Source organism: Perissodus microlepis, chromosome 10 (genome assembly GCF_051167445.1).
Source record: "Perissodus microlepis isolate ML-2025 ecotype Zambia chromosome 10, ASM5116744v1, whole genome shotgun sequence".
In the NCBI taxonomy this organism is placed as follows: domain Eukaryota; kingdom Metazoa; phylum Chordata; class Actinopteri; order Cichliformes; family Cichlidae; genus Perissodus; species Perissodus microlepis.
In genome coordinates this window covers 7,246,288-7,261,247 of record NC_140470.1, presented here as the reverse complement: position 1 = coordinate 7,261,247, position 14,960 = coordinate 7,246,288, and the positions used below count along the sequence as shown (strand labels likewise).

The 14,960-nt window shown below is 40.1% G+C and overlaps 1 protein-coding gene across 1 annotated transcript; it reads left to right on the top strand.

Annotated features, from left to right (window-relative positions):
* Positions 1–2,256: 2,256 nt before the first annotated feature.
* On the top strand, positions 2,257–14,158 carry LOC146378705 (scavenger receptor cysteine-rich domain-containing group B protein). Its single transcript, XM_084941666.1, has 11 exons — positions 2,257–2,411; positions 3,229–3,261; positions 3,869–3,907; positions 4,387–4,689; positions 4,791–4,859; positions 7,153–7,467; positions 10,372–10,440; positions 10,765–10,833; positions 10,990–11,304; positions 13,221–13,322; positions 13,430–14,158. Exons 1-11 carry the CDS (start codon positions 2,276–2,278, stop codon positions 13,744–13,746), a joined length of 1,767 nt encoding a protein of 588 aa, XP_084797792.1. The 5' UTR covers positions 2,257–2,275; the 3' UTR covers positions 13,747–14,158.
* The last annotated feature ends 802 nt before the right edge of the window (positions 14,159–14,960 follow it).

Below are 14,960 nucleotides of genomic sequence, written 5' to 3'. Positions count from 1 at the left end.
GAAAACATGTCAGTCCAGAGTTTCTGCTTTTATGCTTTCTTGTCACTAAATGGCCTTGCAAAAGTGGTGTGTTAAATTTGCCTCGGCGAGCCCCCAAACGTTATATTTATACCGTAGAGCTGCTAAATATTTTAATGTCCCCCTCACATGCCTTTGTCTTTTTGCCTAACGCTCTCCAAGGAGACTAGAGGCGCCCCCACAGTGTCATCAGGTGCCTAAGCATTTTGGAGGTTTCTAGTGACAGATTGCAGGAAGCAGCGTTTTTGCCTGACGATGGGGACCACAGAAAGCAGAAATGTCTTTTTGTGCCCCCTAGGTCCGGAATGTCCACTATCTCGAGGGGCCAATATCAAATTCTCCCCTCATCATCCCCTAATACACATTCCTGTGTAAGGTCAGGGGGGATTCTGCATGAGCAAAGAGGCAAACAACCACATGCTTCTAACAACACTTCTTGATTCTTTGCTTGAAAGCTCCATGAGAAATTTGGAATTGAGCAATTGCAAAATTCCTCATCACTGATGAAGAATTGAGTCTGCAAAATGAAAACAGGCTTCACACACCAGTCCTACAACATCAAGGTGAACTGGATACTAAAAAAAAAAAGTGATCAAGGTGTTTAATAAATTTATATGTTTGAATTATATAAACAGAACACAAACCTTCTGATCAAGCTGAAACTGATTTGAGCAGTTCAGGAAATTTAGGTCCAGCCTAAGCTAAATGCATCTACGACACAATTCGCTGGTGTTTCTATACTTAACTGAAAACTGTGTTCCCTTCCAGTCCTGTTTTTAAGGAACAAATAAGTTTCACGGCACTCAGATTTTAGAAGTTTTTGCAATGCCCTTGTCTTTGTCCTTGCCCTCATAATAATTTTTCCTGTGAAATTAAAGTAAAATCCGGTGTCTCCTACTACTACTTTCTAAAAAGTAAAAGGGCACGATTTTGATTGAAACTATACTGTAACATACCATAACACAGTAATGTGCTGTTTGTATTTATTTTTCTTCAAAGACAACAGCACTGATATTAATAAAGCATAGTACTATGCAAAACATTTTGTATTTTTTTCTGTATTACTGTAGGTCCTGTAAGTTAGAATATAAAACACCTTGAGGCAATTGTTGTTTAAAGCCTGAACTGTGAAATGAATAATGGCCAACGAATTGTTTTAAAAATGGGGAGTTTATTGAACCATCGGACAACTTTGTTTTAAAAATTTATTAAATTTTAATTTCCATATATGATTTTTAATTTGTTTTGTATTGCCACATCTGACATTTATTTTTTTAAGTCCTTAAAAATAAAAACAGTATTGTTTAATTTATTGTTAAATTTGTTTAAGTTTTTAAGGTGAAAAAATAATAACACTAATGATGAGGAAGTCTCCACTACTACTACAACTAGATGCGGAGGAGATATAAATAAAATTGAACTGGATTTTCAGTATAATGCTACTGTGCAGTTTATGTTGAAAATTTTAAACCTTTTTGCACCACTACTGTGCATCCTTATACATTTTTCTTTTAATTAATTTGCGGTACTAAATAAATGTCATTCATTTCAGTTTCTCAGTTCTGAAGAATGAAGGGTATTTAGAATCTAGTTACATTACTATCTGACGATGATTACTGAGTGATTTGTCGGTGAATCCCAATATTCTCTGCCTGATGGAAAACCCCTTGAAAAAATGACACAGGTATCCAACTGTGCTTGTAACACAAGACTTCTCCAGCTGCTGATAATGGTCACAAGCTAACCTTCCTCACTTTCAACTATGAGGGCAACAGATGTCATCCTGCTGCCAGATCTGACCACTGTGTCCATTTTGTGCTTACAAAACTGCAATGTAACACAACACTTTGTTGTCTATATTCTCCTTGTTGTATTGGCAGTACCATTAATAGATGGTGCCATGTCCTGATATCTGTGAAACGTGGGTGGCTGTTTGAATGAAAACAGAGATTCCTCACATCCTTTTCGTGTCACTTAGGAAACAACCAGCGTCATGTGATTCCTGGGAAAGATTTTTGTCTGAACTGTCCTCTTCTATCAGGCTTGACCTCAGACTACCATCAATACAATACCAACAGCTTCGGGCTTAATCAGTGAAAACAATCCAATACTACTAATTAGGCTTGTCTGAACCAAGATTAAAAACAGCTGGCTGCAATGTTGTAGTAGAAAAGTGTAGCCCACTGGTTACATCTCAACATTACGGGACACCAAATTAGAGGGACTGAGCGAGTGTGAATCTGTGTTTTGCAGGCGGATGGCCAGTCAGGGAGCCATGCGAGGCCAGCGCGTGGTGGAGAGTGAATGCAGGTGCTGGAACCCAGCCGTCTGGCTCCTGGTTTCTCTGCTGGGAACCCTCGTCTTGGTAGCCGTCAGCATTCTGTTGAGACTTGGTGAGTGCTTGGAAATGGGAGTACGTTCAATGAATTGCTGCACATAAGGGAAGACCGTTCACTCATGATGCTACCTGAATGTAATAATGCAGAAAGCTTTACTTCATGTCATGTGATAGTAGACAACAAATTATGTTTGATCTGCATCATCATTGCTGTGCATTGTTGTCCATTACAATGTGACAAAAGGAAAAGCTTAAGGAGTTTATGCTTTTCTTTCAGATTCTCGGTGACCAGTTTTGGATAGAGCAACTTATTAAATTATGTCATTTCCCATAGGGGACATATTCCCACTAACCAAAGACTGGACTGTGGCTGTAAGAAGTCTAAAATCTTAAGTATGCTGTACACTTCCATTAGATTATTTTTTTTCAGTGAGTGCCTTCAACATACTGTCTAATCCATGAATTCACTTTGAGATTTGGGACATCTCCCAAAACAGAAAATGTTGCCATGGAGATGAATTGAGCCAGTTTGTGACACATGAGATGATTTCTTCTGTGCCACTGTTTAAGCACATTCGAGGCACTAATAATGCTCGAGAACCTGGTGTACTTGCAAGTAAATGCCCTGTAGATGAGTGCTTTTGTGTCCACAGCCACTGCCTGGCCAGTGTTTCCACAGCAATAGCTGGTTAAAAGCCCTGCAGTTGATTTTGTAGTGAGACAAGATCAATTTGACTCACTGAATCAACACGTGGGCACAGCAACTTATTTAAATGTGCTGACAGCACATGACTGCTTTTGTCTCTGGACAGAGCCAACAGATGACGAAACGTGTGCCTCACTAACCTTTTAATTTTGTGCTTTAATTTCAGGGGACATCAAAATAAGCAGACGGGCTTTACCCGGTAAGTAACATCCAAGTTAATCGCCACTTACTTTTCTATTTCCTTGCGTTTCGCTCTTCCAGAAAACAAATGCAAACCCTGCAAGAGACCTTGGGTTTCATGTATGTTCATGTTTCAGAGTCACAAACACATGGGACCAGCCCGTGAAGTGACCCACATTGGGTGCAATGGTTATCTCTTTAGTGTCTTTGTTCGGTGCAGAAATCTGAGATATTGTATTAGTCTTCGGGCATAGACTGTCCTCCATCTATTGTGGGATGTAGCCTCACATCACAGGGTTGCACATGGACCCCTTGTGTTTTGCATAGCAATATATATACTTAAGCATGAAAATGCTTCAGTGTAGTCAGCTTAATATAAAGTAAGCTGTACTTGATGAGAGTATTTGCAAAAGTTAAAGCAGGATGCTAACATATTTCTGTAGCAGCGGGTACAGTCTGAACAGGCCTGCTGTTGTGATTTCAGTCTGTCTCTCATGTTACAGGAAAATAGATATAGTAGATATAGTGTACAGTAACTATAGAACAACAAAAACCACCTTTCATCAAATAATTTAACCATACACTCTCACTTTCTTTCACATGTCCAATCCTCCCTTTGTTTTCAGACAGTGGCGTGCAAAGCCCAGTGAAGACGGAGTATCAAGGTAAGTTTGAAATATACAGTGACCTCCACATCCAGTCCACACATTCACATCCATCTGGTAACAGCCTAAAACATTCGGGGTGAAAAAATTATCTGCATCCTAGTCACGTCATGAAAACCTACCAGCGTCTGGCTGTATGTCAGTGAAAGAAAGTACAGAAGGTAGCACAGCGCCTGGGGCTCTTTAAACAAGGTCACTTTCCCAGCTCTCCATTTCTCTAATCCCTACTTAATTGCTATATAACCTCCTATCCTCCTCCTGCATCCATTTCACTCACTTCCAAGGAGTCATGTGGCTTATTGATAGCCTTAATTTAGGATTAGACTTTTTTTTTCCCAGAGGAATTTTTTCTTTCCTATTACCTGTCATTACATTAGAGCCTGGCCAGTCTCTTTTCTTCATATCAGTAGCACATGTTTTCAAAACGTCTCCTCTGAGAGAGAAAGCCTGACAAATATTTTCTGCTCATCTCTCTGAAGTACAACTGGTGAATGGGCGAAGCAGGTGTGAGGGCAGAGTGGAGGTGCAATACAACGGCTCGTGGGGCACCGTGTGTGATGACGATTGGGACATGGTGGATGCAAATGTCGTGTGTCGTCAGCTGGGATGCGGGGTGGCTGTGGCGGTGTCCAGCAGCTCTAAGTTTGGACAGGGCACTGGGCTCATCATGTTGGATAATGTGGACTGCAGAGGAAGTGAAATGGAGCTCAGCCAGTGCCGTAGTCTGGGGTGGGGCATCCACAACTGTTACCACTATGAAGATGTGGGTGTCACCTGCAGAGGTAAAATGCAAAATTCTAAGTGGATAAAACCCCAAGTGGGAGGAGGAAAAAAAGGAATAAACATAATGAAATTGATGCTTTTCTTTTCATTCGGCCGCTAGAACCAACCTTGCTGGGGTTCAGAGGTTTTGAGGAACCCAGCACACCACCCCAGTCCATATCTGGTTTACGTAAGTGCCCTCTGCTTTTATGAAAATGAGACTGGTCTTCTGCCAGTGTTTAGATAGATAGATAGATAGATAGATAGATAGATAGATAGATAGATAGATAGATAGAGAAATTGTTGAAACAGATACCTAACCCAGCAAAACATGAAAATTAATATAATAAATATGTCATGACTGACACTTTGTTCATATAAAAAATTAAAGCTGCACTAATTTGTATACATAGGTCTATACAAAGTCATTTGTATGTGAGTGTGTTAACTCACTGTATTATAATCATTTACCTACAGAAAAATGATCCTCAAAACTGAAGTTTCTCTCTGTCTTGTAGAGACTTTCAGTTCATACTTGCTGTTTTACTGCACTTTTTGCTATTTGTCCTTATCTCATGATGGATGTGGACCCAAATGCAGAAAACAAAAGCCCATAACCTCTATTCCAGCATAGCAGGAGTCCAATAAGTGTCGAAGAACAAAGTCCAAAACCAGGGAATACTCACAAGCAGGAAAAAATGCAGGAAAAAAACAGTGAACAAAAACAGCATGACACGACAGAGAACTAAGGCCAGCTGAGGCTTTAAATGCCGGGGACTAATCCTGGAAAAAACAACAGCTGGGGAAAATAAAGAACAGGTGAAACACATGAATGATAACAGCACAGGGGATATAAAACTTAATACCAAATACAGGAGAGAAGTAACTAGCAAAGTAAAGCAGGACACGAGTGACAAACGGGGCACAGAGACAAAAACTCAAGTTAAACTGAAAGCAAAGAATAATATGAATAACCAATAACCATAAACTGAAAGAAAGATTATAGTAACAAGCCTAGAAAACAAACTCTAAACAAAACATAAAATATAGCACAAAGAACTAGATTAAAGCAACAACTCTAAACATATATGACACAGAAAACCCAGGTCATGGGATGACTAAAGATTCAAATGAAACAAAAAACTGCTCAAACTTAAAGTATACTTAAACCCAAACGAAAACTATGGACCGTGACACCCCGAGCCCAAAGGGAGAACGAACTAAAACCAACAAATTGAATTCATCTGGTGGCCAGAAGCATGTCTGCTTATATTACTCTGTTTTGGTTGGATGTGCAGCTGGCACATGTGTGTGAATTTGAAATTGAATGTTTGATTACATAGCAGTGAGGGGTTTTTTGTTTTTCTCCATACCATCATGCACCCAAGCCAATCTATTGTCGTAGGTCTAAGCATCTAAACCAACAGGTGTGAAGATTAACTCCACACCTGTATGTGGAGTTAATCTTCAGGGGACAAAACTGATGAAATTGCTTTAAGCAAAAGATGCTGCACTGCCTCGCTGTTAAATAAGCAGATTAGGTTTTTCATATACTTACATCAGTGCAATACAAATTTTAAAAGTAATATATAAACAAACAAAGTATGACACAGACCACAGGGAACACCTTTAATTTATGTTGTATACTGTAAAGAATTCACCATCAGATCAGTTTTTCTTTAGATGGTTTTCACGCCCTAATCAAATTGTTGCTGACAGGTGGTATGCCAGATGTTGCCACGAAATGCAAGGGCAGGTTGCATTAAAGAATGAACAATGGTTTATTTTGTCATTGTGCTCAGTCAAAAATGCGGGAAGACTCACAAAATGAACAACTTCATTAATCAAGGAACACAAATAGAACTGAAGCAATATATTATTTCAGTTCACCTTCAAAGACTTGTGGGATAATGGAAACTTTTGAACACGCCCCAAAGGCCTCATGAATTCCAGGCCATACCTATTGTTTGCTGGGTTTGCCTTTGTAGCAGTCATCCTCTTGTGTTTTCTCATAATCCCCCAAAGAATCGTGAGAGACCAAAAGAAGAAGAAGAAGAATTTAGTTAACAAGTTGACGTATCTAGCTACTTTTCCATTAACCACTATGTAACCCTGTGGGAATTGAGTAAAGGCCTCCAAATTCAGGGCTTTCTTAAATGATGGACACATAAGAATGGCTACTGTCTCCTTGTTTCTGTCCACAAAGAGGCATATGATGACAACATCTGTGCTTAGTGCAATATTAGATGTCAATTTAGCGCTTCACTTTTGGTTTTTCCTCTGCACTCTGTAGTGTGCATTGTATTGCCTTCTTTCTGTGTATCAGTGTCAAATCACAGCAGCTGCTGTTCCCTTTGATACCCCCAAATTGACATACATAGAGAATCTAATAAAAACTTACAGAGTATAAAAATATGCTCTGTAAAGAAAAAGCTTTATCAAGATTAGTGCCTACAAATCCCTCCCTCTCCTGCTTACTTTAGGAGATGGCACCATCCGTCTGGTTAATGGACAGAACTCGTGCCAGGGCCGAGTCGAGATCTTCTACCAGGGAAACTGGGGGACAGTGTGCGATGATGACTGGGTCCTCAACAATGCCAAGGTAGTATGCCAACAGAGTGGCTGCGGCAGTGCTGTCTCTGCACACACCAACTCCTACTTTGGCTACGGTACCGGGCTAATTCTTCTGGACAACGTCAACTGCCAGGGCACGGAGCAGGACCTGACTAAATGCAAGAGCCTGGGTTGGGGTAAACACAACTGTGGCCATCATGAGGACGCTGGGGTCACCTGCACCGGTACTCTTAGAACTGTCACATTAGCATGAGTAGCACACCTGCAACTATTAAGTTCACAATTACACTTTAGCATGATAGCCTGCCCTATGGTGGCCCCTAGAGACAAAACACATGCAAACTCCAAAACACTTGCAAACTCCAAAACACTTGCAAACTCCAAAACACTTGCAAAATGCCAAACACTTGCAAAATCCCAAACACTTGCAAACTCCAAAACACTTGCAAAATCCAAAACACTTGCAAACTCCAAAACACTTGCAAACTCCATAACACAACGGAAGTGCTCCAGGACGCTAGGGGCAGTGTTGAGCTCGATTTGCAAAATAAACGGCAAGTTTGTCTGTATGGGACGGTCTAGCAACCATGATACTAACCGCTGGAAATGTGTCATACAACTTTGTTTGACAGAAATGAAGGAGAACATATTTTGTTAATTTGTTTGTTTGTTTCTACAAGAGCTTTGTGTGATTTGATAAGTATCTGAGGCTGAGACCACAGGACAGTAAAACATGATTTTTGGGCTTCATTTCTGTACTGAACAGTCATTTAAGATTAGTTAGTAAATAACAATTAGCTAATGTTGTTCATGAGACTAAAGTCATATCACTTTGGTAATGTAAATATAATATGGCCAATATTATAGTTATTATATTAATCATTATTAGCTATTACAGCAGTGAACATGAACTCTGTGTCAAATACTGAGCCTCAGTACAGATTCAAGTTGCAGTTATTTATATGTCTTATCACCTTAAATCTTCACTCAAAGACAAGTGTCTTTGACAGTGTATATATAGGTGTATCATATATAAGAGACAAATGTTGTTCCTTCAGTATGTTGGCATTACTAAATTTGGCTCATTGCTTACATATATTTATAAAAAGAAAATGTACAAGCTGTGATAACTGTTTCTGATAAAATGAAGAGTAGACTGATATACTGAATATTCCTTTATTGGGTGAGAAAATCAGACCATGTCATAACTGCTTTAAGTCATACAGAATAGATATCAGAGCCTTAAACAGGCTGACTTCTGCTAAATGGGTCAAACTGGGCAGAAAGTATACAAACACATAACATCCTTATAGAATATGATGTAACACTATAGATCAACTTACCTCAGAATAGATAAAGCATATAAACAATTACAGCAATATGATGCAACAAACACAGCAGTGCTACTAATCCAAAATACTCAAAGCTTCATAGAACTGAAACAAACATTTATTTTTAGGTCCATTCTGCTGCTGATACATACTTTAGGTTTCTGAATGTTAAACTTGTTGCTGCCTTTCATAGTGTGTAACTTGAAGGCCCTGAGTACTTTCTCCCACACTGAAAACACTGGGAGGATAAAATTATTTGAACATTGCCTAATAAGACTGATTCAGGACAGACAATTAGTGATTCTAAACTTTCCTAGCAGTCCTTCACAAACAGGGAACAGTCTGTCTATTCTCTCCATCTGTCAGCTGCTGCTGGCTCTTCCTCCTCCTCTTCCTCACACACTGCTGAGTTTGTCCTGGTGGATCATCAGGGGTGCAAAGCCTCACAGATGATGTGCAGCAGTGGGTTCCTCAGTCTGTCCTCACTCTGGACACTTGGAGTTGTCACACATGGAAATCAAATGTGTGATAAGCTGCAGGATTCAAACACAAGTGTAACTTATAAATGAATGTTCATACTTTTATTCCACAATCAGAGAGAAAGAAACAGAGAGAGAGAGTGAAGGACAGACAGACAGGTGACAGTCTCAGGTGTACACACTGCTACAAAACAGCACAAAAGAAGGAGGATTTAGTTTGTGTTATTACGAAACAAAAAGAGTTCCCAGATGGTACAGTGGACACATGTGTGACTCTTGTGATTAAAGCATCTTTCTTTCAGCTTAAGGAGTGAACCGTCAGCTCGTTCAAACACACGTTAAAGTCCGTTTGGCTCGACACCACCGAACAGAGGCAGCAATATAACATTAACAGTGCAGTGAATCCTGCTTGTGCCGTGATATTCAGGACTGCAAACCGAGCAGCATCACTGACTTTCAGCTTGTTGTGTTTGTGGATATATGACTGACTTTAATTATCCATAAAATCATCACATTCTCTGTAAGATTAAAGTCAACTATTGAACAGCGTATATTTTGAAGTAAAGGCTTTAAAACCAAGTTAGTACAAACATCGCTAATGTCACATAACTTTCCCGACATGTGGCCAACAGTAATGTTTTAATGTTCTTCATTATAAAAACATTTGCGCATAAATAAGTGACATAATATTCAGTACTTATTTCTGAAAGTTTACTCTTCGGCGGCTCCGCTTCTGCCGTTTTTTTCGGCAAAATTATCCACACCACCGCCACGCTATGAAATCTGGGATATGTTGGGCCCATCCTCAAAATTCAGGGAAATTAAGGACGCATTTGAGGGCCGCATTTCGAGCAGCCTTCGAATTGGGACAGCCTTCGTCGTGTCGCTGTGACGTAATCGGCCTTAAAATGCGGCCTTTAAGGCTGCAGACCCTGACCCTGGGATACAGCCCAAATCCGGTCATTGGTACTTCCTGGCTTGTGTAGTTACTAGGTAACAAAAGCTCAACACTGCCCCTAGCATCCTGGAGCACTTCCGTTGTGTTTTGGAATTTGCATGTGTTTTGGAGTTTGCAAGTGTTTTGGATTTTGCAAGTGTTTTGGAGTTTGCAAGTGTTTTGGAGTTTGTACGTGCTTTGTCTCTAGGGGCCACCGTACCTGCCAGAGTGAAAGTTATGTTATGGAAGTGAAACTTATGGCAAAAATTTAGTATCAGAAATCAGTCGGATTCATCTTAGCTGGACAGCAAAAATGTCTGCACAGAATTTAGTTGCATTTCATAAAGCACTGGTATAAATTTTATTTTTCACCCACTTTAGGGTCCACTACTGTACCACCAGTAGCAACAGGGGCCCAGAGAGGGCCGTGGGGAACACTGAACACTGAAGGTAAAGCGTACCATTCACTACACACTATGTTCAACTTTGTGCAAACAAGCTTAGTCTGATTATTGCTTCTGTTCACCAGCCTGTTCCATTTGTTGTCCTGGGTTAATAATTAATAATAGGAACAAAATGTGCATTTTGATATATGACCAACAGGGTGAGCCATTCTTCCCCTGTTGATCATGTACATGCTGCACCACAGTGCCACAAAACAAAGTGGTGCATGTGTTCCATAACCTAACCCTGCCATCATAAACGGGTTGTCTGGTGTATTCATGTATCAAGTAATTGTATTTTTTCTGTCTTCCCCTACAACTACACAAAAAGTTCCAGTCACCAAGTCACCAAGCACAACAACAACAGTTACAACAACAACAACAACCACCCAAACAAGAGGTAGCATTCTGTTTGATGTATAAAAATTAAATGTGTGTGTGTGTGTGGTTTTTTTTTAGTATTGAACACTGTGCACCATCAGCAATGTAATCTACAAAGAAAAGAATTTCTAGTCTAAAATTGCAATAACGCATCCGTGTGTTTCGCCTCTTGCAGTTACGTCAGCCATTCGTGTGATAAATGGCAACAGTAGCTGCCAGGGTCGTGTAGAGGTCCTCTACAAAAATGTTTGGGGGACAGTGTGTGATGATGACTGGGACATGCCCAATGCCAAAGTAGTGTGTAGGCAGCTTGGATGTGGCGCACCTATTGCAGCCAAGTCCAATGCCTACTTTGGCCACGGTTCGGGCCCAATCTTGCTGGACAATGTGGAATGTAGTGGATTTGAACTAGAGCTATCCCAGTGCTTCCACCTGGGGTGGGGTCAGCACAACTGTGGCCATCATGAGGATGCTGGAGTTATCTGTGCACGTAAGACCTTATTTATTTTCTCGCAGCACTAAACTAGGCTTCATTAAACATACACTTATAGCACATGCATATACTGAACTTGGTAAATGTCTGTAATGTCTGTACTATAGTCATATGAACAATGTTGGGAAGGTTACTTTTAAAATGTATTCCACTACAGATTACAGAATACATGCCCCAAAATGTATTTCGTAACGTATTCCATTATGTTACTCAATGAGAGTAACGTATTCTGAATACTTTGGATTACCTATTATATTATCATGCTTTTTACAACTACATGAATGTACTATTGCTGTGTGAATTATTACTTTTACTGAATGTTACTCGCCATACCAATACCGATTAGATTTTTTAAATCTTAATATAAAATGAGTAACAGTAGGGTGGACATTAGGTAAGGCTGCACTTTTTGCAGCGATCTCGTATAGAAAACTGTTTCACGCGTATATAAAACAGGTCCACGGCTCCGAACCGTAGTAAAGGGACCTCTGGCTAATACGTCGGGTTCCGTGTCAGGCTCGTAGATGAAAACTAGCTTTACTTTGTTGTCTGGGTCAACTTTGCTAGCGAGAGACAGAGAGAGGCGTTGAAAGGCTGCTTCAACAGAATATATTGTTTCGGAGAAAAACACGAAAAAGGTGTACAGTCGAGTCTTAATAGCTTACTTACAACTGGGCTCGTCAGGCACTCTTTTTGGCTGCAGTGGTTATTATTATATTTGCATGCTTCCATCTCCCGCTTCTGGTCGGTGACAGCTCATACTTTTTGACTCTCCTTTTTCTCCCTCCCTCGCTCACAGACACATAACGGGTATGGCAGTCCATTCTCCCTGCAGCACGGACTACACTGCCCATGAGGCTACATTCTTTAGGGCGATGCCTGTAACACTCTGCCTATTGCCTTCATATTAAATCATTTTTGTGAATAATTTTTTTAAATATTTCTTCACGTCATGTGGGGGCCGCAAGTAGGTGTGACATGGGCCGCGAGATTGAGACACAGACATTAGAGCATCTTAATGCGTGTTTTGTCAAAAATAGAGAGGCTATAGTTAGGCATAGCCAAACATATGAAACAGGAAAATACCGCCGTGTAATCCCTTTATTTCAGCAAAGTAACTGTATTCTGAATACCACCTTTTTAAACGGTAACTGTAAAGGAATACAGTTACTCATATCTTGTATTTTAAATACGTAACGGCGGTACATGTATTCCGTTACTCCCCAACACTGCATATGAACATATGAATGACTCTTAAGTCATGAGTTCCCCTAAAAGCCCATACCACCTATGTATCTAGTCATCTACACCCGCCCTGCTGGGCTGGCCAGTTGCAATGCATGACTATAGTACTTTGAGGACGAAACAGCCCAGAGAGCATGAAAAACAGTGGATGAGTCAAGGCACATCAGCGTCACTGAATGCCTCCATGCCAAATATGACTTCTTTCAGGCTAAATCAAAAGCACAAATATCCTCTTTTTTATATGTACTGTAAATCCTTGGTTCCAAATTAATCAGGAAATGTTTTAATGCAGTTTCTTTTTAACAGTAGCAGTTGCTTTGAGTAGTTTTGCCTTTAGTAAGTAATTAGAACAGATAAAGGGGTGTCATTTGTGCATGAAAATTAGGGCTATAAGGGCAAACATCTTTACAAAAACATAGCCTGTTATAAACAGACTGTTATAAACAGACTGTTATAAACAGACTTTGCAGAGGCAATATCTTGATGAAATTGCCTCTGCAAAGTCTGTGTCTGGGTTATTGGCTTCTAGGAACAGAAGAAGCAAACAGGTTTCTTATAAGTCATTAAAATCACTGTTAGATAAGTGTGATATTACTTTTGTGACCTAATATTCCATGACTATTCCTTGAATACATGAACATAATTCTTTCTTCTCTGTTTCCCCTTAGCTTTTGACCCCCAGTTTTTTGACCTTGCAAGTGTGCGTGAATTCAGAGTAACAGAAACAATACCAACAACCACCACCGCAACCACCACACAACCACCTGAAGGTAAGTCACATATACCCTCAGTTATTTCACAATAATGTCACCTTCCTCTGGACTGATTCTCAGAAGCAATCAATGCTCAAAGTTTAAAAGAATTGTTTTTTACGTAGGTTTGGTAAGACTGGTGGGTGGCCAGCACCGGTGTGAGGGTCGAGTGGAAATGTACTTGAATTCAGGATGGGGCACAGTGTGCGATGATGCCTGGGACCTCCCAGATGCCCAGGTGGTGTGCCGTCAAGTGGGCTGCGGTGAAGCCATAGCAGCTCGGGGAGAAGCTTACTTTGGGCCCGGCACGGGAACAATCCTGCTAGACAACCTCAAGTGCAGAGGTACTGAGAGATCCCTGCAGAGCTGCTCCCATATATCCTGGAATGTACACAACTGCGACCACTCTGAAGATGCTGGTGTCACCTGCTCGCCATCATGATTTCAGCAGAACCGCACTCCCACCAACATGTGTTAGGATGTGGGTGTACCGTCCTCGGACTTGTGTACATTATGTAAATAACAGCTGTGACATTGCTGAAGTAATATTCCACCATCACCAACATAAATAACAGTTAATATGCCATTCCATGATTATATTCTATAACTATGTAAGCCTATTAAGCACTTTATAAATATATTATATAAAACAAAATGTACACAGTTGTTTGATAAATGAAGAAAAGCAAAGCTTTTAACTGTCTGTCTTTCTGTTTTTGTTAAAATATATACTGTACATGTTATTTTTCACTTAAGGAATATACTTGAGGAAGTCTGTGGATTAAAGCTATTTTTACAGAACAACCTCTGCTCCACAATCCACAAATATGTATGATAAAACATAAATGACACTGTATACTATAATCTATAACACTGAAATACACATAAATAAATGTGATATAGCTTGTATATACATGAAATAACTGTGCTTTTATTCCATAATTATCCATATATATATATATATATATATATATATATATATTAGTGGTGCAACGGATCAAAACGGTTCAGATCGGATCACGGTTTTAAGTCACGGATCGGATCAATTTTTGGATATAGGGCAGTACAGTCTTTGTATCTACCACTCAATTCAATTCAATTCAATTCAATTTTATTTATAAAGCGCCAAATCACAACAACAGTCGCCTCAAGGCACTTTATATTGTAAGGTAGACCCTACAATAATACATTATACTCATTATATCGCACTCTGCTGTGATATAATGAGCTGTCATGGTCACGTAGCTTTCCGTTGCCCTGGAGGTCCACCCATTTGTAGTAGTTATGGCAACAGAAGATGCCTGGGACAGTTCAGCCACAACTTAAATCTTTTCCTGCTCATACATGCTTGGAACAATCTTGCCACTAAAGTAGGCGCGAACGGGATATCATAGCGTGGCTCAAGCACGTTCATCATAGTTTAAACCCCTTGTTTTGCACAACGGAATACGGACTCCCGTCTGCAGCTAAACACCCCAATAGCTTTTGTAATAGCTTTAGCCCGGTCGGATTGGGCAGCAAAGGGCTGCTTAAATACGGCAAACTCCTCTGCTCCTCCACTTGGACCACTAGCACTGGCCATAACTATCGCTTGACAGACCCACCACATGCACGATACACATACTTTTTTTTCCTTCTTTTTCGAATCTTTGGATC